The 25910-nt window shown below is 43.1% G+C and overlaps 1 protein-coding gene across 2 annotated transcripts in view; it reads left to right on the plus strand.

Annotated features, from left to right (window-relative positions):
• The window catches only part of PCSK5 (proprotein convertase subtilisin/kexin type 5), a 445528-nt gene that overhangs the window by 390258 nt on the left and 29360 nt on the right, over positions 1 to 25910 (plus strand). The window contains exons 25-30 of one of the 2 annotated variants that reach the window (XM_049710824.1): positions 8606 to 8648; positions 9969 to 10105; positions 10948 to 11148; positions 15604 to 15684; positions 19296 to 19379; positions 20835 to 21030. In XM_049710824.1, the coding sequence (XP_049566781.1) occupies positions 8606 to 8648; positions 9969 to 10105; positions 10948 to 11148; positions 15604 to 15684; positions 19296 to 19379; positions 20835 to 21030 (742 nt within the window). The remainder of the gene's footprint in view (positions 1 to 8605; positions 8649 to 9968; positions 10106 to 10947; positions 11149 to 15603; positions 15685 to 19295; positions 19380 to 20834; positions 21031 to 25910) is intronic. The other variant, XM_033440255.2, reaches the window with a different exon arrangement.

A 25910-nucleotide genomic window follows, 5' to 3' on the forward strand; every position in this document is an offset into this window, starting at 1 on the left:
TCTGATTAAAAACTCTATGTAAGATCCAGTGGGTGGTTACAAATTCTCAGAGGAGGTTTGCTGTTGATATTTTAATCTATCCAAGGCTAAGACCAGGATGATTTTTTTTCTGTCCTCTTCTCCTGGCAAGTTTATTTTTAATTCATCCTTACACTGAAACTGTAGTCCTTGGGTTCCCATTTCAGTCTTGTATTTTATCTGGCAACCCTAACTATAATAAGAATGCTCTGAATTTCTCCATTTAAAAAGAGAGATAAAAGCCTAATTAAGGGCGAAGAGAGAAGAATCATAACTGGGTTTCTCTCTGGCCCTAAACAAATATTTCTGCAATGCTCTAGATTAAAGGTTTTTTCATCTATTTTACATTTTGCCACATCATGATGTCTTCTTTAATTAGCTTTGCTAATTGCTGTCCCCTTACCAGATTGCAAACTCCTTGAGAGCAAAGATTGCCTTTCTTTTCTGCATCTACTCCTTACAATACAAAAAGCAGTGTATGGACTGCTTTCCATTAAGTATGTGTTTATTGCTCCTAAGTCATTTCACTGCCAAGTTCTCCTCCTTTTCCATCCACCCAGGTGCTCAAGCCAGAGTCAGGGAATCATCCTGCCTCCCTACCTCTCACATTTTATCATCTATTCTTCTATCTTTTTAATTTCTCTCAAATCTGATGCTTTTGGCCACACTGCACAGCAAGCAGGATCTTAATTCCCCCACCAGGGATCAAACTCATGCCCCCTGCAGTGGAAGTGCGGAGTCCTAACCACTGGACCACCAGAGAAGTCCCGAAATCTATTTTCCTTCATGACTGCAGCCACAGTCTTAGTTTATCTCTAATCATTTTCCCTCTAGTATATTCCTTAAAAGGGTGTTTCTCAAACATGTTACATGGAATCGTGGTTTTGCATGATTTAATAAAGGTAACGATGTTTACAGTAAAATGAGTTATTTTCTAATACAGCTTCTCATGGCTTCCTATTACTCTTAGATTAGAATGCAAAACTCTTACCTTGGCCTAGAAGACCATATTTGATCTGATCCTGCCCTTGAACCTGGCCTCATATCCTGACTCTCTCCCTTTCTCCTTATTCCCTTTAGCCCCACTGACCTTCTTGACGTTCCCTGAACAGATCAAGCTTTCTTAGCCTCTGTCTGGAACACTCTGCCCTCAGAACTTCACATGACTAACTCCTTGTTACCATTCCAATCTCTATTCAAGTGTCAATTCTTGAAAGGCTCTCTCCCAACTAGCCAATCTAACACTTCCCTTCTCCACTCTAGTCTCATCACTTCTAACACTTTATCTGAATGTGTGTACTTATTTATGTCTTCCTTCTTCATTCAATGCCTATTTCTGGAGCATCTGCTATGTGCCAGGCAATACTGTTAGTATTAAGGTACAGAAAAATAAAACACACTGTCTTCATAGAGTCTGCATTTTAGACTTCCATGAATGTATGAACCAGCCATGTTCATACATTCATTGAAGATTGATATTTACATTCTAATAATCAACTGCTTTTTCTTTTATTGTCTGTTTTCTCCCTAAAATGTAAGCTCCAGAACGAATGAATAAGTCAATGAACATACAGCTGTAGTGAGCAATCCTCACAGGAACTCAGCTGTGTATATTCAGCCATCACTTCTACCAGCTAGTTGAGTTAGAGGAGGATGGAAATCCATAAGCAGCTTGCCTATTATGCTATTCCATTGTTGGAATCAGGAGACTTGGTAAAGACTAAAGTCGAACAGAGGACTGAGCCTTCTTTAGCCAACATTTGTAGCCAATGATTTAGATTATTTATTCATGTCTCTTCTACTACTGTGTCCCTCCAGTGTGTTGTGCCCCACTGTCAGCTGCACTATTAGCATTACTGCCAATTCAAATATTTATTCATTGTCCTTGGACACTATTGAGGACAAAATGACTGAAAACCATCAACAGTCCCCCTAACCAAATACTTTGTATCCCAGCACCACTGAACCTTCCAGAAAAATCTTCTGCTTTGGCAAAGCTGTCAGAGGGTCCATTTCATATTTGAGTGTTCCCTATTTGAAGCAATTTTAAGTGCAAAGCAGGTTTGGATTATGTACTTTCTAGTGCTAGGCTTATAATTAGTTGCATTCTTTGGGCATATAAATCTCTTAACCCAGTTCATTTTCCTTGGGTAGATTGAAGAATTTCCATGACTCGCCTACAAATTTGTACAGCACTGTGCAGTAACTAAGTACACATTTACTCTGGGATAATATGCATTATTGACAATGTGCTTAATTATCTCCCTAAACAATTTAAGTACTGGCTGCTTGTAATGCTGTCTCTCTCCTCAAAGGGAGCAGTAGTGCATCTCAGTAGGGGGTGGACATTCTGCTGCTGCTCCAACAAGGCTGCAGGTGCTCATAAAGGGTGGTTTAAGAATGGTTGGCCCAAGTGACAGCCCTAGCCCACTTAGGGAGTCAGAGGCAGAGCCAAGAGCAACCCCATTTCCTAGTCATCTGCCTCCTTTACAGAATCCTATCAGAAAAACAATTCGTATTAAAAGTGAATTTTTTAAAAGGAGTTTATACAAACATCTGCCACTGTTTTAACCACACCCCATGGAAGAACGGCAGTCTTGTCCCAGTGATGTAGAATTAGGGAATGCTGAGAAACAAAATGGAAAGATGAGAAAACAGAAGTAGGCAGGAAAGGGACAGAAAATGAAGAGCAGAACCAAAAGGCCAGCTCCCTTGGGGGAGATCCGTGGGAGGAGAGTGTTTCCGAACACGCGGCCCAAATGACCCCTAGAACTCGTAACCTGAGCACTTTCTTTCTTCCCTTAATAGCATTTTTGATTCTAATTAATTCCATAACACACATTTATTAGGAAAATATGGAAACATACACAGACACATAAATGAAAATAAATCACACATAACTACTATTAACATTTTAGCTTTTTCTTCTGATTTTTGATAAAGTTGTGTCTATACAGATAGATAGACAGATAGGTTACACATGTATCTAGATACAGATTATCATCCTTTCTTCCCTAGCCTATGTTGAAAATATTTTCATATCTTTAAACACTCCTGAGGAACAAAATTTTAATGGCTGTGTACTAGCCCATCTTGTACAAATGTACCAGATTTTTTTTAACCTATTCCCAATAGATGAACTTTTAGGCTGTCTTTTGCAGGGATGTAAGTATTGGTTATTTTCATCTAGAAAGTTTGTTCTGGGAATAAATTTACGTACTAAAGCTATAGTGGGTGGTGGAAAGGTGGAGAAAGTAGAATCTAGCCCTATCATTCAAACACGTTCATTCATGTCTATATTTTCAACTTTTCCTCCACCCCAAAAGTGCTAGGTGAACAAGCTGATTAGAATTATATAATCTGTCTGTAAATAAGGGCCAGAAGCCAAGTGCAGGGAGTCCTTATATATAAATATATGCATATGAGTGAACCCATCAGAGAGTCACTCCTTTCAATTATAACTTTAAGGAACCAAACGTAAGACATATTCTTGGAAGTTTAACATATGAATTCATTAGCTCAGATGTGGCTTTTGGTTAGGTGTGGCCTGAGTCAGTGGTCTTCAAAGAGAAGTGTGCAAGACAATCCATTGGGCTGCAGAAAAATATAAAACTTGTATTCAAAATTATTTTTAGGTTATTCTCTTAAACGTTCTATTTTAGCATGCCTTTTTTTTGCGGGGTGGGGGCTGCGTTAGGTCTTCATTGCTGTGCATGGGCTTTCTCTAGTTGGGGTTAGCGGGGGCTACTCTTTATTGCAGTGCGCAGGCTTCTCATTGCGGTGGCTTCTCTTGTTGTGGAGCACGGGCTCTAGGTGCGTGGGCTTCAGTAGTTGTGGCACATGGGCTCAGTAGTTGTGGCTCGCGGGCTCTAGAGAGCAGGCTCAGTAGTTGTGGAGCAAGGGCTTAGTTGCTCCGTGGCATGTGGGATCTTTCCAGAACAGGGCTCAAACCCATGTCCCCTGCATTGGCAGGTGGATTCTTAACCACTGCGCCACCAGGGAAGCCCTAGCGTGCCTTTTTCATGTATGTAAAATACTCATGCAGCAATACATATAAATAATTTACACACACACATATATGCATTGCAGGCACCTGCTAATTTTTTTTAAACCATATTTCAAAAAACTATGGGGACGACTGCTTTTGATTGGCAGTATTATGGAGCTCGGAGAGTTATGGGGGCTAGAAACCTATAAAGTATGGCTGGAGCATCAGTTTGGTCTAATGCTTTGCCTGAGTGTGGGAGGCACTGGGAAGGCAAGTAAAGCCCCAAGTTTGGTCAAGCCTAGGGTATAGGTGATTGGACCTGTAAAGGTGACTGAGCCAAAAAGTCGAGATCACCTGAGAAAAGCAAGCCTCTAAGGTATGCTGAATTACAATGAAGTGGGTGCTGTTTTATGGCACAGATGTGGCCTAAGAGGCCAAGGTAGAAGGACCCTAATGAGTCTAGGACAGCTGAGAAGAGACTGAGGTAGGTGAGAGCTTAGGAGCCTCCCAAGACTGCAAGTTTAACATGCCCATTAGTCTAGCATTCTAGGCAGTAACCTAGTAGGTCTTTGCAGTAATGGGACATGGGACAGATAGGTTTCAATAGGCAGTAGTAGAGGGAAGCCTGGCTAGCACGGGGTATGGACAAAGTCATAGAAGCCTAAAAATGTATTTTGAGAGAAATAGCCCAAGGCAAGTTAGGAGCACCTTGACATTAACTTTTCCCCACAGTTTTACAGAGACGCAATTCTGCCTAAACAATATATCTAAACCCTGGCTAATTCTGGCATATCTAGATACTATACGATAAAAGGCTAGTCTTGAGACACCGAGTTTCTTCTGTCTCCCTCAAACGAAAAAGAAACATACAATAAGAAACAAAAATTTAGAGAAAGCAAATTAGAGTCATTTTAGATTGTATGTATTTTTAATTACGCGACTCAAAGTTTATGTAAACCATAAAAATAAATTTTTTTCTCTGGACATTTTTAAATGTTCAGTTCCATCTCAAGTTTAAAATATCCCTTTTCCAATATAGTTTGTAAGTAAGATGTACAGAACTCCTAACGTGGTCCTAATCCACCCCTATTCAACGGTGAAGGCTACAGGTATTACTGAGAACAAAATAAAATGTCAGAGAACGTAAGGTGACCACTGAAGGTGACACTGACAGCAGGAGTCAATGTCTCCATGGGGACAGTGCATTTGTGGTGAGTTCCAGCCCTGCTGGTCTCCAAGGCAACAGTGGAAAGGTGACGCAGAGAATCACGTAGCTCTGTCCAGACAGAGTGGATGCTGTAGTCCTACTCACCCCACCCCATAAAAATGAGACAATAAAACAAATTTTCTCAAGAAATGAAGGCTGTATCCCCATCTTGGCAAGCCATCTGCTCGCACATTCTCCTTAGCTGGGATGTGAGCAGCTGAAAGCCAGTGGCTGCTTCTGAAGGCTTTTTTTCTAAAAGTGGAAGTCTCTCTCTGAATTCTGTCTGAACTTGCCCCATCCCTCCTCAAAATATGCTCTCTCAGCTCAAAGTTTGACAAGATCAAATAACCAGAGCTATTTAAATACCCTGTTTGGGGTAAAGCTTCCAAGACAGTTAACAATTCTAGCTTGTTTACACTCTTCAAACACCACCCCTTCACTCCTCACTGCAACACACACACACACACATATTAGAAGTCAGGAAAATTCACCTTCCTCCTTAAGCCCTCCTTACCAACCAAACGCCAACTTGACTTAGAGTCAATTTCTAGGTTTGGAATTGTTACCTTTCCTTAATCCCACAGCAGCTGCCTCTCAGTGGTCAAGCTAAATCCATTTAGCTTATGTTTGACTTGTGGATATTCTGCGGTCGAAAAATGTTTCTAAATAACTCTTAATGCTTTAGAACTGTTAATAATGAGAAAGACTAGTGGGCATTCATGAGCTGTTATAAGACAGAGTTCCCGTTCTATGCCTTATTCATTTATGCAAATTGTTGTAAAGGTACCAAGTTCACTGTGCAACTGGGCTGGAAAAGTCCCTGGACTGGAGATTACATTGGTATGCACATTTCTGAGGCTTGGTTCTGTTTCACATTTTCATCACTGACCTGCTTAAGGGAGCAGAGAGCAAACTCATTAAGTTCCTAGATGGGAGGGATGGTCAGAACATTAGAGAACAGGATTAGAATTTCCCTAGCCCTTGCCAAATTAGCAAAACTGTCAAATATGTTCATCAGGGACAGGCAGGGAACAGGAAAGCTGCCCAAATGCAAGCCGAGTAGTAGCAACTTATTTAGGAGCAGAACTGAAAAGACTGCAGTTGCAAGCACAGACTAGGAGCAGGAAGAAAACTTACCCAGTATAACCACTAGCGTTCATCGGGACCTTTGCACGCCCTTAAGATGGATTCAGATCCCCAGTCGATGGATTGTAGAAGCATAAAGCCCTCCCCCAAGAATTCTAAGAATTCCAGTGAGTTTTCCTTCTCATGGCACCTCTAAATTCAGATTCCTGATTCCATTTAGTTTCCCTGGTTTGTGATTCATTTCACTGTCCTGCTCTAGTCACCCTATAGCAAACCACGTTGACCCAGACATAAAAACCATTTCCCTCCCATGAGCAAACCACGGCCTCCTGCAGAAGGGCCTGGCTATCTCCTTGGTTGTCTTGACTCTTGTTTAATCCTTCTGATTAAACTTCTATCCCAAGTAGCTTAGCAAGATATTTTCCTAAATACAGACAGTTCTCTCCTTTAGAGGAACTCTGGGACCAGCTATTAAGATAATAACATTTACACCTACGTTATCTAACAGACACGAACACGACAGTCATGAGCCAACAGTGCTTCTGCCAAGGGCCGGCACATATCTTCTGTAAAGTAAATAAATACTAGATAGTAAATACTTTCTAACTCTATTGCAACCACTCCGATGCTATAACATGAAAGCATTCGTACACAATATGCAAACAAAAGGGGCCTGACTGGATTTGGTCCCCGAGTGGGCCATAGTTTGCCAACTCCTCCAAGACTCAGCTTCAGAATCTTAGACTTTCGGGGAGCTTAGCAACCGTATTATCCAACCTGCAGAAGTCAGCACCCAGAAAGTAGCGTGACGCTTATGCGAGTTCACAAGACAGGTAAGCCAGGGTTAAAACTTCAAATTAGAAACAGGTAGCCCAGTTCCCAGGCCAGCCTATATCATCACTAGGCTATTTCCAGAAGGTTCTAAGGATCCCTGCTTACATGGCAGAACCTCTTCTAGAAATTCTCCACTATAACTTTGGCACATGCATTAGTCGTAGTATGTGTGAGACACAGTAGTATCGTCTTGCGGCACCTCGAGGAGGAGGACCCAAGATGAAAGTCTGACTAAAGATGCGGGTGAGGGGCTTCCCTGGTGGCGCAGTGTTTGAGAGTCTGCCTGCCGATGCAGGGGACACGGGTTCGTGCCCCGGTCCGGGAGGATCCCACATGCCGCGGAGCGGCTGGGCCCGCACGTCTGGAGCCTGTGCTCCGCAATGGGAGAGGTCACAACAGTGAGAGGCCCGCGCACCACAAAAAACAAACAAACAAACAAACAAAAAGATGTGGGTGAGGCTGACTCTACCACCAAGGGGCAGACTTCTTGAAAACAAGAGTAAAGCCTAGAATAGATTAGGAAGGAAAACAAGGCACAAAGTTCAAAGGACATAATTTTATTTAGTTTAAATAAAGTTAAAGGTGACATAAATCCTCATATACCCAGAGGAATGTTTCCAAAGGAGCAATTGTTTTCCGTCTCCTTTTAGAATGAAAAGAGCAGAACTGGAGTATAGGTTAGATCACAGAAAGAACTTAATGGAGGTAACCCTGTTACTCACGAGAATTGCAGGCCAGAGGAAGTCACAGAATTGTCTTAATAATTGGATCTGGGAGTTGGCATCTTTCAGGGAGGGACAGGAGGGAGGGAAATAGACTGAGTCAGTGATTCTCAATGTCCTTTCTGTCTCATTAAATCCCCTGAAAGCTGTAAGAAAGAGTCCTTCTCTGAGCCAACAGGGACACATTGAATCATTGTATTTAATGAGAGCAGGACTGTTTCTTTAAGAGGGTGGTGAAGTGCAGAACACAAAGTGGATACTGTATTGGAAAAAAATAATTGTCCAGATTTCAAAGGAGCTTCCCAAACGACACTCCCTCACATTGGCAGGCATTTGGGGTAACTCATGAAAAACCCACCACGCGTGGTTGGAAGCTTGCAGCCCCTTCCAAATGTGTGTGTGGACGTGCTTGACGCCTTTACCTCGGTAGTGGCCAGGAGTTTCTTCCCGTAGGTCATTCTTGATCAGCAATTTGAAGACCCCGTAGCTTGGGCCTATTCCTCCTTGAAAGTCAGGGCCAAGTTTTTATGAGAACTCTTATTTTACTAGCTTTGAGAAAGATAAATCCTAGCGTACATCTCGTTACTAATTAAAAATGGTGCAATCTGTTCAAATATCATTTCTTGACAGTATATTTCACGAAACTATCCCACAAGTATTTGTCTCAAGCCACAACTTTTCCAAAGCTTGGTTTTTCAAATGGTGAACTCTTGACGATGATTATTTTTTATTATTATAATTCTTTTCCAGATGATCCAGGAACCTGCACATCGTGCGCTATGGGGTATTACATGTAAGTCTGGTGTTTTTGGTTTTTTTTCACGGCACTAACTCTTTCTGCAGTTTAAGCATTACTGACTTAATCCTAAATCCAGTGGTTAAAGCAGAGAGACCCTGCAGCCTGAAGCAACTCTCCCCTGTCAGGCTATTAATGAACAATTCTTGCATTTAGCAATAAGAGTGCAGCTGTTTTCTTGCCTTGAAAGGAGGTCCTCTCCTTCTTGGTCCTGGAAGTCACCCAGCCTGACACTGGTGTCTAGGAATCTTGCCATGGGTTACCAAGATTCAGACCTTGCTGTTTATGGACAGATTTTAATAACATACCTGACCCCAAGCAAGCTGTTTCCAAATGTCTGCACGGAGACCTCATCCTTAAAAGGAGTCAGACAGTCCAGGATGAAGCCAGGTGTTTCGTTAGTTCTTTTTTTTATTATTATTATTTTTTATTTATTTATTTTTGGCTGCGTTGGGTCTTTGTTGCTGCGCACGGGCTTTCTCTAGTTGCAGCGAGTGGGGGCTACTCTTCGATGCGGTGTGCGGGCTTCTCATAGCAGCGGCTTCTCTTGTTGCGGAGCATGGGCTCTAAGCTCTCGGGCTCAGTAGTTGTGGCACGCAGGCTCAGTAGTTGTGGCTCGTGGGCTCTAGAGCGCAGGCTCAGTAGTTGTGGTACATGGTGTTAGTTGCTCCGCGGCATGTGGGATCTTCCCGGACCAGGGCTCAAACCCGTGTCCCCTGCATTGGCAGGGGGATTCTTAACCACTGCACCACCAGGGAAGTCCGTTTCGTTAGTTCTTAATCCTCCCATGAGTAATGAGAGACACAGACCACTAGGTTAAGTGAAATGCAGATAACCATCACCCCCAAAGTTCTCTGTTAAAAATCTACAAATCAAAGATGGTATGTCTCGGGCTTCCCTGGTGGCGCAGTGGTTGAGGGTCCACCTGCTGATGCGGGGGACGTGGATTTGTGCCCCGGTCCGGGAAGATCCCACATGCCGCGGAGCAACTGGGCCCGTGAGCCACAACTACTGAGCCTGCGCGTCCGGAGCCTGTGCTCCGCAACCAGAGAGGCCGCTACAGTGAGGGGTCCGCGCACCGCGATGAAGAGTGGCCCCCGCTCGCCGCAACTAGAGAAAGCCCACGGGCAGAAACGAAGACTCAATGCAGCCAAAAATTAATTAATTATTTATTTAATTAATTAATTTTTTTAAAAAAAGACTATCTATAACTTCAAAAGAAATGATGTGTAGATACATACAAGGAGAATAAATTATGGTGGTAAAGAGAAATATGTCAACACAGCTCATGGAAGAAACTCCATCTTCTCCCCCCAGGTTCAAACACCAGTGTTATAAAACCTGTCCTGAGAAGACCTACAGGGAAGAATCTGAATGCAAAGCATGTGATACCAACTGTGGCAACTGCGACCAGAATGAATGCTACTGGTGTGAAGAGGGCTTCTTCCTCTTGGGTAAGCTCAAAAACGGCATTGTACAAAGGGACAGCAAGGCTCCAGGGCTCCACCCAGAAATGGGAGAGCTCCTCTGATCAGTTTGAGTCCTCCTGTGCCTCTTGTCCAAGGAGGAATTTTAATTTTGTTTGAAAATAAACATTAGCCAGGACTCCTTCTTTCTGCTTTTATTATTGAAGCATAGCTCCTATTTCAGTAATTAATCTCAAGTGTCTCTAAGCTGATGGAAAGGAGAGTGAATGGAGGGGAGGGAGAGGTGCTCAAGAGAAATGCTTTGGAGTTGAAGTCACCTGGAATATTTAGAACATAACTCTTTCCTTGACACTTCATCCACGTTATATATTCCTTGCACTGTAAAAGTTAAATAAGATCTTTTGTCTTCGATTTTGGTCAATTCATTGACTTTGATGGAAATGAATAGTTAGGAAAGGTAAATACTCTGAGCCTTCCAGTTGAAGAGAATAGTCCAGGTTCTTGAATGTTTGTGGGAGAGAGAGTGGCGCAGACAGCCCACAGCGACCTTCAGAGATTCTGTATGTAGAGATCATTTCATTTGCAGTCTTTCAAGGCCTTGAGGACATGAAAGCTTTTATTCTATGCTCCTAACCCTTTGAGCTGATAGCCAACTTGAATTTTCAGTCCTCTTTCGGAGGACTTAAAGCGTTGGATTTATTAAGACACGATTCTTGGTTGAAGTAAGCAGATGCCACCATGGTTTCTTTAAAAACTAAAACATGTTCCTCGGCCTCCCTTCGGCCTGTTTAGAACTCGGCCCTGCGTAGAGCACCAGGCTCGGCCAGCCAGGGTCACGCTTAACGCCTCCATTCTGTGTTCTCATGTAGGTGGCAGCTGCGTGAGGAACTGTGGCCCTGGCTTCTACGGTGACCCGGAGATGGGAGAATGTGAGCCCTGCCACCGAGCCTGCAAAACCTGCACCGGTGTTGGCCGCAACCAGTGCAGCAGCTGCGGAGAAGGGTTGCAGCTGCTGCATGGGACGTGTGTGCATCTGGCCCAGACCCAGATGGAAGGCAGATTCTGGAATGGTACGGACCTCCCAAGAGAGATTGCAGGTGTCTAGCTGACTCCTCTGCCGCCCCACCCCCACCCCCAAACCCTTGCTTTCAGGATACCCAAGAGATGAAGGTTGCCAGTAAAAGAAAAGCCTGGAGTCCCAGAGCCCCTGTGATGCTCATTGCGGGAGAGGATAAGAGGCTATGGCTGGCATTTGGCGAGGAGGGAAAATCCAAAGGGCCACTGATGAGTGATCTGACCATTTGAGTTTCCTCCCGGGTGGAGTAGACCGCAGAGCACGTAAAGAGCGTCAGAGAGAGAAATGACTACCATTTTCTCAAAGATTTCAGAATAGCTTCTATCACATTCACTTATCTCTTTATTAGAAAAGAGATAAAACTACCAGTGGGATAGCTTGTCCAGTTAGACAAGGAAGAATCACTCTAAATTATGGGAACTTCAGCTGAAATGACTGCTCTTTCTGGCTGGATTATTAGACCTTTCCATCATTCAAGCTTACCTTTCAAAAGTTGCCCCTCTAGCTGCAGATGGGGAAAGTGGGGGGCTTGAGAAGGAGCGGGAGGGAGGAAAAGTGTGGGAGCTTGGAATCTAACAGTAAAGGCCTGTGTGTATTCGTTCCCACCTGAGTCTTCAGAATTGGCCTCCAGACCCAGAAGCCTTGGTCACAGGCTTCCTGGCAAGGTATGACAACCTTGCAGTGACCTCTCCATGCCTGAGGTGGTTAAAAAACAAAATCCTCCTCCTGCTGGAAAAATCTGACTCACATTCTATGCAGAGACGTTCATGAAAACAAGAGATGCTCTCCGTTTTGATCTCGAGGCGAGGATTTGTTTAAAAAGGTCATTCCAGTGCAGAAGCAACAGCAGCTGAAAGCAGGTCTGCTTGGGATGATTCTTCTAAGAGCTGGAGGGAAGGATAGATCTGGGGCAAGAGAAAAGCCTCTTGCTGGGTTTCAGAGGAAGGACGTCCACAGCTGCTGTCTACTTCGACAGTGTCGCATATGTGACTTAAAGGAAGAGCAGCTCGGAGACCATCACAAACCCAGCAGCCAAAGGCCACGGAGAGCACTGGCCGATTTCAGAGACACGGCTAGGAAGAAAATCATTCACTCCAGACCGGGATATCTTCCGTGAATTAAAGCTGAACCGAAAGGCTGAAAACGAGTTTGTCTGGCATTCAGGCATTTAAGAGGCAGTGCAGGCCAAGAGAAAAACAGTCTGGTGGTGTGTTTCTAGCTCAGAACATCTGTATTTTATCTGGTGTCCAGATGATGAAAAGGTCCGGGGAGCCAAGAGTCAGAGCAGATTGATTCCTCAAATGGTTACACGTCCCTTTCAACTGGACTACGCACTTCGCAAGCAGAAATCAGGCCTTGATTGCCCGCCCCCCTCTGTCGAAGCATCCCACCTACCCCTCTGCGTGTTCTACCACCAAAACGTAATGTTTCTGAAGAGAGGAAGGAATGAGTCCACTTGGGGATTTAATACTAAGGGATTCAGGAAGCAGATGAGAATGTTTCTCACGGCTGGACGAAAGCAACAAACTCAATGACATGGCTGCACTCTCCCACATCTGTGATCTGGGAAATAAGACATGCAGACTATGAACAACGAGAAAAACTTAGCTGAGCAAGGTAAGACCAGAGCTCAGCTTCCCCAGCATAGCTTAGGTACCACCGAAATGGACAGTAAATGAGAAATGGACTCCACAAGGCCCTGAGAGTATTTGAGCCAATGCCTACATTTTTCTCCTGACTTCGTTTCCTTAAAAAACAGGATTGAGGTTGTAATAGGAGAGCAGAGGGTTCCAGAGAACAAGGACTAATTAACCGCACCTCTAAGATGATGGAAAGCAGATTGCAGTCATCCTGGGTCAACTCAGAGGGAGCCCAGACAAATCAGAGTGTTTATGAGAGAATGGCGCTACCTAGGTGGTACCAGCGAAGTGTTGTGTTGTTTTTGTTGTTTTAAACACAGATTCAGATCCAGGTAGGGCAGAGCAGATGGGACAAACTTTAGCCCATTTCTTCACCCACACGACTGCCAGTGGAAACAATAAGCTCATGCTTGCATCTGAAGACTGTGACCACGCCCACTGTCTATATCAGCATGTGTCGGGGAAATGCCCTTGAGATAAAAATCCAACTAGAGTCCACTGAACTCCTCTCTTAATAAGGTGGCTACTCATGATGAGAGTGGTGAGGTTGACAGGTCATCACCCTTTGTCAATTACCAGCTGAGCCTGGGAATGCCTCCTATCCTTGTCCAAGGATGGAGATTTTCCTACGCCTCATACCACAGCTGACAAATCCTCCAGCCAAGACCAAGTAATCTCCAGAGATTCTTCCTGCACCTAAAAGTCACTGCACAAAAGTATAGATCAGGCTTCCCTGGTGGCGCAGTGGTTGAGAGTCCACCTGCCGATGCAGGGGACGCAGGTTTGTGCCCCAGTCCGGGAAGATCCCACATGCCACGGAGCGGCTGGGCCCGTGAGCCATGGCCGCTGAGCCTGCGCGTCCGGAGCCTGTGCTCCGCAACGGGAGAGGCCATAACAGTGAGAGGCCCGCGTACCGCAAAAAAAAAAAAAAAAAGTATAGATCATCCCCAGATTCCCTGTCCCGGTCACTAACTAATATATTGTGAAGATTACTTAGGCCAATGTCCCTGCGTGGCAATAATAGAACCAATGTTAAACAGGCTGCTGCCAATGGCATCAGCAGTGACTCAGGCAGAGCCACCGTTGGTGAAAATGTTCAGGGGTGGCAGGCCACTGGCTTTGAAAGAAGATGGTGGCTTCAGCTGGTTTCCTGAAACCATTGTTGGGAATGGAAACAGTGTACCCTATTACTGTTAAATCATTTGGGTTTTCTTAAGTGGTTTTCTCCCTGGTAGTGCTGGAAAGTCTTCGGAATAATTCCTGCACATTTCCCCTACCCACCTATTTCCCTCATTAAAACCATGTTTGTAGCAGGCTCTAATTACATATTCTGATGGGTAGTCTAATCTACAAAGCACAGACATGGTAAATTAACTTTTTATCTTTGACCACATCCTAACAATTTATCACTAGCCTGTCTTTCGATCTTAATTCCTATGCTCTGAGAAAGACTGAAATCCCAGAGTCAGTTACAAACACTGGAAGCCACTCATGCGTGAAAAAAAATTCTCAATAGTGGGGAGATATGTTGCTTCATAGTAACTGAACTTTAGAGAATTTTAAAGAAACCATGAGAATCTGTTTTTTTTAGAAGGACTTTGTAGATGTGTACGGTTGCCTCACTTAACTTACAAATGAGAACATGATTTTTACTTAATTAACCAATCACAACTCAGAGTGCAGAAAATACATGTTTCTGGGCAGCTAAGTAAACTTTTGGCCTAGTGGTATGAAGGAGCCACATGTATCTTCTTACACTGAGTATTAAACATCCAGGAATTTTATGAGTGGACCATTAAACCATTGCAACTTAAAATCAGCTATGGTGGGAATATTTACACCACAGCAATTGGTAAACAGGAGGACTCAAGTTTTTGTTGTTGTTTCGTGTTCCAAAGAGCCATGTTACCAGTACATCACTGCTTTGACCTCTACCAAACTATTTTAAATCAAAGTGAATTACTAAAACATCTCTCTAGTGAACATAGGCTTTAGAATTCGGCATACCTGAATTCAGATCCTGGCTCTGTTCTTTACTATCTCCATAACCTGGAGCAAGATATTCATCCTCTCTGAGCCTCAGTTTCCTCACCTATAAAATGAGAACATGAAACTGCCTCATACAAGGTCCTTTGGAGAATTGAATGAAAGAATACATATAAAGCCTGCAGCACATATGATGCAACAAAAGTTAATCTATTCTCTAACCCTTTAACCTAATCCAGTTTTAACCCATGAAACACTAGTTCACTTTCAAAACTGCCTCCTTGAGCTCATGAAAGAAAGCAATTTGGGGGCCTAAGGAATAATACAGGTCTGGGAAAAATAGTCCCAGAAAGAAGGGCAACTGATGGTCAGTTGGGATGCCTAATAGCCAAGTTGAGTCCTGACTTAACCAAGAATGTGTACAAAGATGATAACAGCAGTTTTACTTATGATAACAAAAAAAAGGAGAGAGCAATCTAAAAATGTAACGAGAAAAAAATGAAGGAAATTATGGTCCATGCAAATACACAAACCATTAAAAATGTTTACAAAGAATCTTCATGGCAAGAGAAAATGCCTATAAGATGTATAATATTAAATGAAAAATGTAGGTTGGTATTATATATGAAGAAGATGTAAATGATTACATATATATGCACATATGTAATGATACTCACACATTCACTATAAAGATGGGAAATCTATATGCCAAAGTATACACAGTACACATTTCTGGGTGGTAAGATCATGGGCAAACTTTATGTTCTTCTTTATCTTGTTTGCATTAAAAAAATAAAACACTTTATTTTTTTTAATAAAAAAAGAACCTGTGCCCACTGCAAGCCCATCTTTGGTGAAGAGCCCGCTGCAGGAGCGACGAAGGTGGAAGTTTCAAATCAAAAGAGGTAACAGGGAAATAGGGAGGAGAAGACAATCAAATATGAGGAGAGTCTCTATGATGTAGAAACCAACCCGAGAAGCCGGGCAGTGAGGAACAAGCAGGCATGCAGAAGTCGTGAGAGAAACAGAGACAGGAGGAAAACACAACACAAAATATAAGTGGGCGCCCAAAGGGAAAGACTGGGAGGAATTTCATCAGTGGAGACTTCTAGAACATACAAGGACATTCCTGAGGTGCTAAGTGCTTATGCTTGGGAGAGGCTATCAAGAAAATCCTCTGTCCTTGCAAATCTTTAAGAAAAGCACCATTTGCCTTCCCAGTCACTGCAGCCTTGTTTGAAATAGCAAAGATTGGAAAAAACTAAATGGCTACCAATAAGAGTAGAAAAATGAAGCATGACACATCCACACGATGGAATACTATGGAGCCATCAAAAAGAATGAGGACGTTCTTTATGTACTGATAAAGAATGGTCTCCAGAATACTGAGTTACAAAAAAAAAAAAGGCAACATGATAAACATTGTGAACAGATAAAGTTTGTATAAAAAGGTTGGAGGGGGATGGGGAGAGAGGGAAGAGACTTCACGGTATGTGCCTTTTCTGCATTTTGAACCATGTGAGTATTGCTTATTTGATTTTAAAAAATTTAAATAAGAACCCCTGTTTTATAGGATTGAGTTATAGTCATTTTTGAAGGATGGACACTACATTTTCTTGGTCAAGGTGATATTTTTTTTTTTGAGGTGGGGGAGGTCTTGTTCAGTCTAGAATTTCTGGAGTAGCAAAAAGAGAAACTATGATCAAGGTCAAATTTTACTTGTTGACATTAAGTCTCTAATCTTTCATGATAGAAGAGCTCTGGCTGGAGATGACTTTATCCATTTGCTGACGCCTGATTGCTAACTGTGTGTGCAGAGTACCCTCTAGTGGAGGAATGAGGACATTACAGAATTTTATACCAAGTATATTGGAGTAAAATATCCAACTGCCAGAATGTGAGATACGTATGTGTAATTACAAATGCATGTATATGTGTAAATATATACATTATATATTTTTAAATATGATAAAATTAATGAAAACTTTTATCTTTTTAAATATAACATTTTAGCATAAAAATGATAAAAGTCAAAACAAAATCAACCCATGGCCTTGATATATAATAACGATTTTCCAGGCGCTCAAGAGCTAATGAATATTATTTTGTTATTATTCTTTGAATAACTGCTCTCAGAAAGTAAGCATCTTTTTTCCCCCAGCTTAAATGAGATATAATTGACATACAATATTGTGTAGGTTTACCGTGTGTAACATGATGATTTGATATATGTGTACGCTGCAAAGTGATTACCCCAATAAGGTCAGTGAACACATTCATCATCATCACTTTCGTGAAAATCTTGGGACTAGCATTGCTCTGCACTGGCTAACTGAACGCTTAACAAATCCCCCAGGGAAAGTACATCAGTCGGTGGTCTACTGGAAAACCAGTACAAAATTTTCTTTCCAAACTAGGAAACAGCTTCCACACAGAACGGCAGGACCGACAGTCATTTATATCCATGTATCCATAGCTATCTACCTTCCTACCTACCTACCTAGTTTTCTCTGTAGCAAGGCTCAGCAGTTTATTAACCATGAGTGCCATCAGAGAAACCAAGCAATGCCTCCTGGTGCCACTCCAAGTATGGAACGAAAGAGAACGGGAAATAAAACAGAAGCCTGAGAATGGGGGTGGAATGGTAACAAATGAGGAAATCGGGAGAGAGGAGAAAGGAAGGAGGAGGATCCACCATTTACTGAGCCACTCCGTGCATGCTTCACAGGTTAACTCACTCTGGCTTCACAGGAGTCCTGTAAGGGAAGAATCATTTGCTCTCATTTTAGAGACGTGGAAATTAGGACTCTGAGAGTTTAATTACTGTATCCATGGTTACCCTACCAGAAGCAGCACAGCTGGGATATGAAGGCAGGTGTGACTAGAGACTGACTCTTGGGAGGAGAAGGAAGGAAATGAAAGGCAAGAGAATAGGAAGGAAGGAAGGAAGGAAAGAAGGGAGGGAGGGAGGGGAGGGGAGGGAGGGAGGGGAGGGAGGAAGGAAGGAAGGGAAGGAGGGAGGGAGGGAGGGAGGGAGGAAAGAAGTAGAGGAGGAGGGAGGGAGGAAGGAAGGAAGGAAAGAGGGGAGGAAGGAGAGAGGGAAGGAGGGAGGAAGGAAGGAGGGGAGGGAGGGAGGGAAGGGAGGGAGGAAGGAGGGAGGAAGGGAGGGAGAAAGGAAGGAAGGAAGGAAGGGAGGAAGGAGGGAGGGAGGAGAGGAGGGAGGAAGGAAGGAAGGATAGAGGGAGGGAGGGAGGGAGGGCAGGGAGGGAGGGAGGGAGGAAGGAAGAAAGGAAGGATGGAGGGAGGGAGGGAGGGAGGGGGGAGGGAGGGAGGAAGGAAGGAAGGATGGAGGGAGGGAGGGAGGGATGGGGAGGGAGGGAGGAAGGGAGGAAGGAAGGAAGTAGGGAGGGAGGGAGGGGAGGGAGGGAGGGAGGGGAGGGAGGGAGGGAGGAAGGATGGAAGGAGGAGGGAGGAAGGAAGATGGAGGGAGGGAGGGAGGAGGGAGGGAGGGAGGGAGGGAGGGAGGGAGGGAGGGAGGGAGGGAGGGGAGGGAGGGAGGGAGGGGAGGTGAATGGTAAAATGCCAACAATAACAACTAACTGAACTTCAGGGTCATTCATATGACACATTCTGAGCTAGAACTTCTTTTTCTAACTTTCCCCCGTGTGAGTCATGCTGATTCCTAGGCAATTACTGAAATTTAGTCAAGATCTCTATGTATATTGATTGGGTGATGTTATTGAGGCTGTTACGTATGTCTGCACAACTGCCCAGTGGAGTTGCTGCCTTCCTGGAAAAGCCTGCCCAGCAAATGGTTGTGCCGGAAGAGAGGGGAAACAGCCCGCATGTTTCCCAGCTTAATGGCATATTAACCTGGAATGGCCTGCCCACCACCTGACCAGCCAGAAAGCTCTCGGGTGCCTCTGCTATACTGATGTTTAACGTTGGGGACAAATTTAAGAGGAGATCAATTTAGGCTGCATCCCACAGTGGCTACTCTGAAGAACACAGAGACCCAAACATTGACCAACTGTGAAATCTGGTTCCAAAGAACAACATCAAAAAAGCACAGTGAATTCTCAGTTATCATCTTGGAGTGAAGAGAAGTGGTCATCTAAGAATGCTGGAGAAATAAGTGATTACTTTTGACGCAAAAACTCCTGCATGCGTACACACAACCACACATTCCCTTACCCCACACATTTTTTAAATATGAAAGAAGTAAAATTTGTTAATTCAAATATCCCCTTAGTATTTAAGGCTATCCTGTCTTAATAGGATAGTCTGCAAAGAAAGCCTTGATAATCAATTGTCAATGACAGAGTAAGAAAAAAATAAAATAAATGAAGTCCACATGGTAGGCAGTGGGTGGTGCAAAGATTTAGCCAATGTCAACCTGAAGGGATTCTATTTGGGGTGAAAAGGGAAATGAGATTACCTATGAGATCTTTTCCAACACTGCAGGGCTCTGAACCTGTTCAAAAGAGACAGACTTCTTGTTTCTTTCCCTACACAGAGCTCTTGGGAAGATACCAGCCTTGTCATTCTTCTTGCAAAACCTGCCATGGATCTGCAACCCTGTGCACTTCGTGTCCAAAAGGTGAGTGTCGCGTGCGACAGAAGGAAGCAGCGGCAAAGCCAATTTGCTGTAACTCATGTACATCAGCATCTCTGTGTAAGGGGTTTGCAGGACTTGAACTAGTCCCATCACATGTTGCTATCACAGTAGCTATGCTGGAGAAACACAGGGACCTAAACACTGACCTATAATAAAAACTGGCTTTCAAGGGACCAGAACAAAAAAGGAAAGAAATGTTTCTTTTCCAAAAGCACGATGAAGTTTGTGATTGATTTGGCCACAGAGTTTGTTAGGGTCCCTGACCTTTCTAGAGGTTCCATTGTTCTTTTAAAGTGCATTAGCTGAAACAAGAGAATTAAGGTGGAGAATCTAGGTGGGGATAGAGAGTCTACCTGCTATTTTTCTTCATTTTTGGTACTGAATTTAGGGGAGAAAAAAAAAAGCACAACATAACAGCTCAACAAATTAATTGCTTCATCATCTATAAAAACACATCAGAAATAAGTTCCCTGAATTAGGGGGACACTTTATTAACATGGTACGTTAGGAATTAAGAATTTAAGAATCACTATTAAAGTGATCATTATGTTGAAACGTGCAATGTTAATAGTGAGATGAGACACAAAAACAACAGAACTTAAAATGACAGGTATGCCATGATCCTACTCCTACAGTATATAGAAGTCAACACACAAAAATTGATGGAGTTTTCTTGGAATTTTGGAGTTCAGGGTGATTTTTAAATTGCTTTCTTTAAAAATAATGTTATCTTATTTTTTTTCCATTAAAACTAAATAGATGGACTGTCCATTAAAGGTGGAGTTGGGTGGAAGGGTTGCTACTATGCTAGTGTCCTAACAGGATAGGCTTTGGGAAGCAGAATAGACTCCATCAAGATGTGCGTGTATAACTGCCTCACACCAGGAAGGTCTTAATAGACAAAGTGCTTAAGACAAAGGTCTCAATAGATGGACCACCTGGGCAATGGGAAGCCCCATGGTGACCCGTAGCAGTATCAATAGGAAAGTCAAAGAAACAAGCCTGTGGTCAATTTCCTTTCTAGAGCTTTAACTCATCTTGGGGGACTTAGCGTCACTAATAGATGTTTTGGTAATCCTGATATAAGTGTTCCCGATACTCAGGGCTTTGGAGCAGTTAAAAAAGCTGTCAGGGGTTTCCCTGGTGGCTCAGTGGTTGGGAGTCCGCCTGCCGATGCAGGGGACACGGGTTCATGCCCCGGTCCGGGAGGATCCCACGTGCCATGGAGCGGCTGGGCCCGTGAGCCATGGCCGCTGAGCCTGCGCGTCCGGAGCCCTTGCTCCGCAACAGGAGAGGCCACAATAGTGAGAGGCCCGGGTGCCGCAAAAAAAAAAAAAAAAAAAGCTGTCAGGAACATCAGTTCTCTGCGTGGATGCGTGTGCTGTTAGATTAGACACACGATGACCGTCTGACCTGCCTTCTTCCCTGGGTTTCTAGGCACATATCTGTTGGCTCAGACCTGCGTCCCATCCTGTCCCCAAGGCATGTGGCCCTCAGTGAGAAGCGGCAGCTGTGAGAACTGTACAGAGGACTGTGCCTCTTGCTCTGGAGCCAATCTTTGCAAAGAGTGCCAAACGCAGCCAGACCACCCCCTCCTCCTCCATCAAGGCAGGTGCTTAACCAGGTGCCCTGAGTAAGTTTTCCTCTTCCTTTCACTTGCTACTTGTGTTCGTTCCCCTGCAGTACTTTGGGGGCAATTCCTTCCCATTCACCAAGGACCTCTTCTCTTCCTTGGTTAGAACACCTACATCCGCCTCCCTTCTCAACTGTCTGACATCACTGTCAGCCACAGCAGCCAAAGCTTCCATAAGGCCAGATGCACGCTTCTCCCTTGTGACCATGAGATGTATATATTTTTACCTTTATGAAAATATGTTTATTTTTTACCTTGTAATTATGATCAAACAGTTGTCAGGGGTTTTTTTTTTCCATCACAAAAGTGAGGCTGTGATAGGCTGTGGAACACACGGACCTCTTCTTCATGTCGAAAGTGAGGTATGAATCACAGGTAATAAAGAGTAATACCTGCCTAGTTATTGATTGGTTCCTCATGGCTTCCTTGGTCCCCTGGTTTACAATTCCTTTACTCTTCCTATCAATGGTCCTGCCTCCAGGATTTACCTAAATGGGAAGTGGTAATAGCAAATGGAAAAGTTCATCAGGAAAATTTCAGTGACAAGCAGCAGAAATGTCAAAGAGCAGGACAGAAAATGTGGGGTGTATGAATGCATACAATAAAAAGTTTGGAAATCTCGTATTGGTCATTTCAGTGGCCAACGCTTCATTAGAAACCCACAATCTTTCCATTTTCCTCTTGTACCTTCCTCAGCTTGTCCTTCCCCAAGCCCACGTTGTCTGTCCATCCCCAACTGCACCACCCCATACTGCAAAAACATGAGACAGAAAAGGGTGCCTTTCTCCTTGTTTATCTCTTTTTAAGAGGAAAGAAAACTCCCTCAGACTTCCCTTCACATCTCTTCAGCCAGAATGCATCACTAACATCTTCCTAAACTGATCGCTGGCAAGGAGAATGGAAATGTAAGGATTGATGTAGGTTGAACAAGATTTGCCCCTGAACACCCACAAAAATCACAACACCGACAGCCAGGAAGAGTGGAGAGAGGGAGGCAAGAAATGAGTTTGGGGAAGCAGCCTACAACATCTGAAGGAACTAGAAATTTTATTTGCCCACTGCTTAAAAGAACATGATAAAAACAACACCTATTTTCTAGTGACCTGTTGGTATCTGTTACTGAGATTGATCCTGTTGGGTACAAATATAAGTCATGGTACTGACACTCAAAAAGCATTCAATCTGGGCTTCCCTGGTGGCGCAGTGGTTGAGAATCTGCCTGCCAATGTAGGAGACACGGGTTCGAGCCCTGGTCTGGGAAGATCCCACCTGCCGCGGAGCAACTGGGCCCGTGAGCCACAACTACTGAGCCTGCGCGTCTGGAGCCTGTGCTCCGCAACAAGAGAGGCCGCGATAGTGAGAGGCCCGCGCACCGCGATGAAGAGTGGCCCCCGCTTGCCACAACTAGAGAAAGCCCTGGCACAGAAACGAAGACCCAACACAGCCATAAATAAATAAATAAATAATTTTTTAAAAAAAAAAGCATCCAATCTAGTGTAGAAGCCAAATGTATCCAATTCAATTCTACAGATACATGTTTAGTACCTACTGGGTTTAAGAATTGATATTGGAAGCTAAGATCAAGTGAAGGAAGTCTGAGCTTACAACAGGCTTACAATCCAGTCGGGAAGGTTACATCAATCAATGTCATACTTCTCAGGTCCTTAATACACAAAGGGCTAAAAGTTTCCAAGGAAGAAGAAACCATTTAAAAACAGCTACTTACTGAGAGCTTGCAATATCTAGGCACTGCACTAAGGGTTTCAAAGGCACCATCCTATTCATCCTAACAAGAATCTTCTTATCCAGATACAGTTGACCCTTGAACAACACAGGTTTGAACTGTGAGGTTCCACTTACACGCAGATGTTTTTTTTTCAGTAAATACGGTACTATAGAATCCATGGTTGATTGAATCCACAGATGCAGAACCATGGATATAAAGGGCCAGCTATGGGAATTGAGCACCCATGGATTTTGGTATTCATGTCTGGTCCTGGAACCAATCTCCTGCAGTTACTGAGGGACACTATATCATTATTTCCCATTTTATGGGTGAGGAAAGGGGTAGCATGCCCAATATCACACTGCTAACACATGGCATGGTCAGGATTCCAACCCAAATCTCTGTAGCACTGAAGTTCATGTGCTTAACCATTGCACTATGCCACATTTTCATCCAACTGGGGTTTCTTTTTTCTTTCTTTATAACAGCTTTATTGACATATAATTCACATACCACACCATTCACCCACATAAAGTGTACAATGCAATGGTTTTTAGTATAGTCAGAGAGTTGTGCAACCCTCACCACAATTGATTTTAAAATACTTCCATCATCCCCCAAAGAAAACTCTATACCCTTTTAGCAGTTACTCTCAATTTCCCACAGCCCTAAGCAACCACTAATTTACTTTCTGTCTCTATAGATTTGCCTATTCTTGAACATTTTATATAAATACTACAGAATGTGACCTTTTGTGACTGACTTCTTTTATTCAGCATAATATTTTCAAGGTTCCTCCCCAGTTGGGTATTTGAGAAGAGGCTTAATGGTGAAAGGGTCAGGGTAAGAGAACCCAGCACAGCAGGGAGAAAGGAGTATGAGGGGAGACTGAGCCAGGGAACACCCAGCTCTCCTTCCCCAGCCACCATGCTTCCGCCTCAGCAAAGTTAGCAAAGATATTCTACAACAAAGGTGAAGGTCAGAAATCTACTTACCAAAGTCAATCATTGCTTCCTTGTTAACCTTTGTCACGGTGGGACTGAACTGGTTGTCATTATCATCACCTGACTTATCTAATCATTACCACCATCTTCCTACTATCTCTTGGATTCTTCAAATGTTCCAGGAATTGAAAATGCATTAAAGTGAGGCAGAAAGAGATGCATTTTGCTTTCATCCAATTAGTTGACCATTCCACACTTTTTTCCTCCAAATCTGGGTTGAGCCACTCAGATTTGGAGGAATAAAAAGAAGCAATGGGACCCTACGCAGATACATGGCAGCCAAGATATTTTCTTTTCTTTTTTTTTTTTAAGCAATAGGGAAGCTACTAACACGCCCTGAAAATCCTGCAGACTATGGAATCACAAGTACGTGCTTTCCTGTCTTAAATAGGGTGGTCTTATTACTGTGGAGTCCTCCGTCTTTATGTTTACGAAACAACAGGGGAGATAAAGTCTGAGGAACGTATGATACCCAGCTTGGCTAGGCAGCTTTCTCTTCCTGCAAAATTGCCCTTTGGGGTGTGAGCCATCCTAAAATAGCAATAAGATTTATAACAGAAACACAACCTGCAAAGAAATGATATCCAGGTATTCAGAATTATTTATAAATCGGCATTAGTGGCCACTGCTTTTTCAAATATGGTATATGTTCATCAAATTAAAAAGTTCAAGCGGTAACATACATCATTACAGTAATTGTTTAAAAGGTAGCGCAAAACTTAAAGTGTGCTCAAATCCACCACATATGAACAGATTTGAAGCTCTGGTGGAAGAAAACATGGTCTTCCTTTAAGCGTTGGCTGTCACTGTCTTAGGTGTTTGTAAAATATACATAAAGTTCCAGAACCACACAGCTTTTGAATTACATATATTTATCTTGATCGAAAGACTTCAACGTAAAGTACTTTGAATTTAACAGTTTAATACATGTGGCCATTTCTTCTCCAAAAAAAATTTGTCTTCTTAAATAAAAATAACAGTGAAATAAAGCATTAACTAAAAAGTCTTGTAAGTGCAGGGAGAAGACAGGAAGACTAATTACTGGCCAGATCTATGCGGAGAAGGCTGGTTTCAGCAAAGTGGCTCTCTGAAAAACACCTTCTCACGTTGCCTTCTAGCTGCCTCCCATCTGACAAGTTTCTCAGATTCCTGTATTTTTGAATTAGTAGTCGTCTTCAACAGCTTTGCCTTCTTTTTTGGCTTGAATCTATTCCTTTCATTTCAGCATCTCCTCCGACATCCACTGACTCCCTTATGAGAAGAATCTGAGAAAGTTTTCTTCATGCTGCATTTCTTCAAAATCTGTACTAGAATTGCTCACCTTAAGTGCCCAACAACTATTCTGCAGAGACCTTGACCAGGCCTAGCACTGAAATTTCCCCAGAAGCCAGGTGATATCACATAGCCCAAAGCCCCCAACCACTAAACACAGGTTGGTCTTTCCTGCATGGCCAATCCCCACCCTAAAACTACAGACTATGACTGGTCCCACCTTGCGTTATTTTGTTAGCATAAATTCTAAGGTGGTCAGAGGAGCATATAACATTCCTACCACTTGGTGAATTCCAAGAATTTAGAAGTTAGCTAGGGAGAAAGGCTAGACCTCTCTTTGGAGGAGGCCAAATCCCTTGCTACACACAAAGAAATAATCAATCTACCAAATTCTCATTCAGGTAGATGGGATATGTTTAAGAATGCATTAAATTTCCTTAATTTCAAATTTCTCAAATTCAATCAAACTCTTGATGAGCATATAATACATTTCTATCCACTGTCTTGTTAAATGCAATTTTAAGAGATTGACTTGTTGGACAAAGTAGTAGTACTGTCTTTGTTCTTCAAGTGTTCTCCATCATGGTCCAAAGAAAAACTAAGGATACTAATGAGTAAGGAAGCCTGGCCTTACTTTTCACCTGGACACTATTTAGTTACCCCTCTTCTACCTACACTTCTTTCTTCTCCAATTTTTCTACTTAAAACTACATTAGAAATGTGACTTTTGTTCACCCCTGTCCTATTTCTTCCTGACACATTCAGTACATTTTTGTTTACTGAATATAAGAAATTAGTGACTGAAAGAATGATTAAATGGATGTGAATGAGTTAGCTGATTAATTAATTAAAACATCAACTAAAGATGCTATATAAGA

The sequence above is a fragment of the Orcinus orca genome, chromosome 6 (genome assembly GCF_937001465.1).
Source record: "Orcinus orca chromosome 6, mOrcOrc1.1, whole genome shotgun sequence".
Lineage (NCBI taxonomy): Eukaryota > Metazoa > Chordata > Mammalia > Artiodactyla > Delphinidae > Orcinus > Orcinus orca.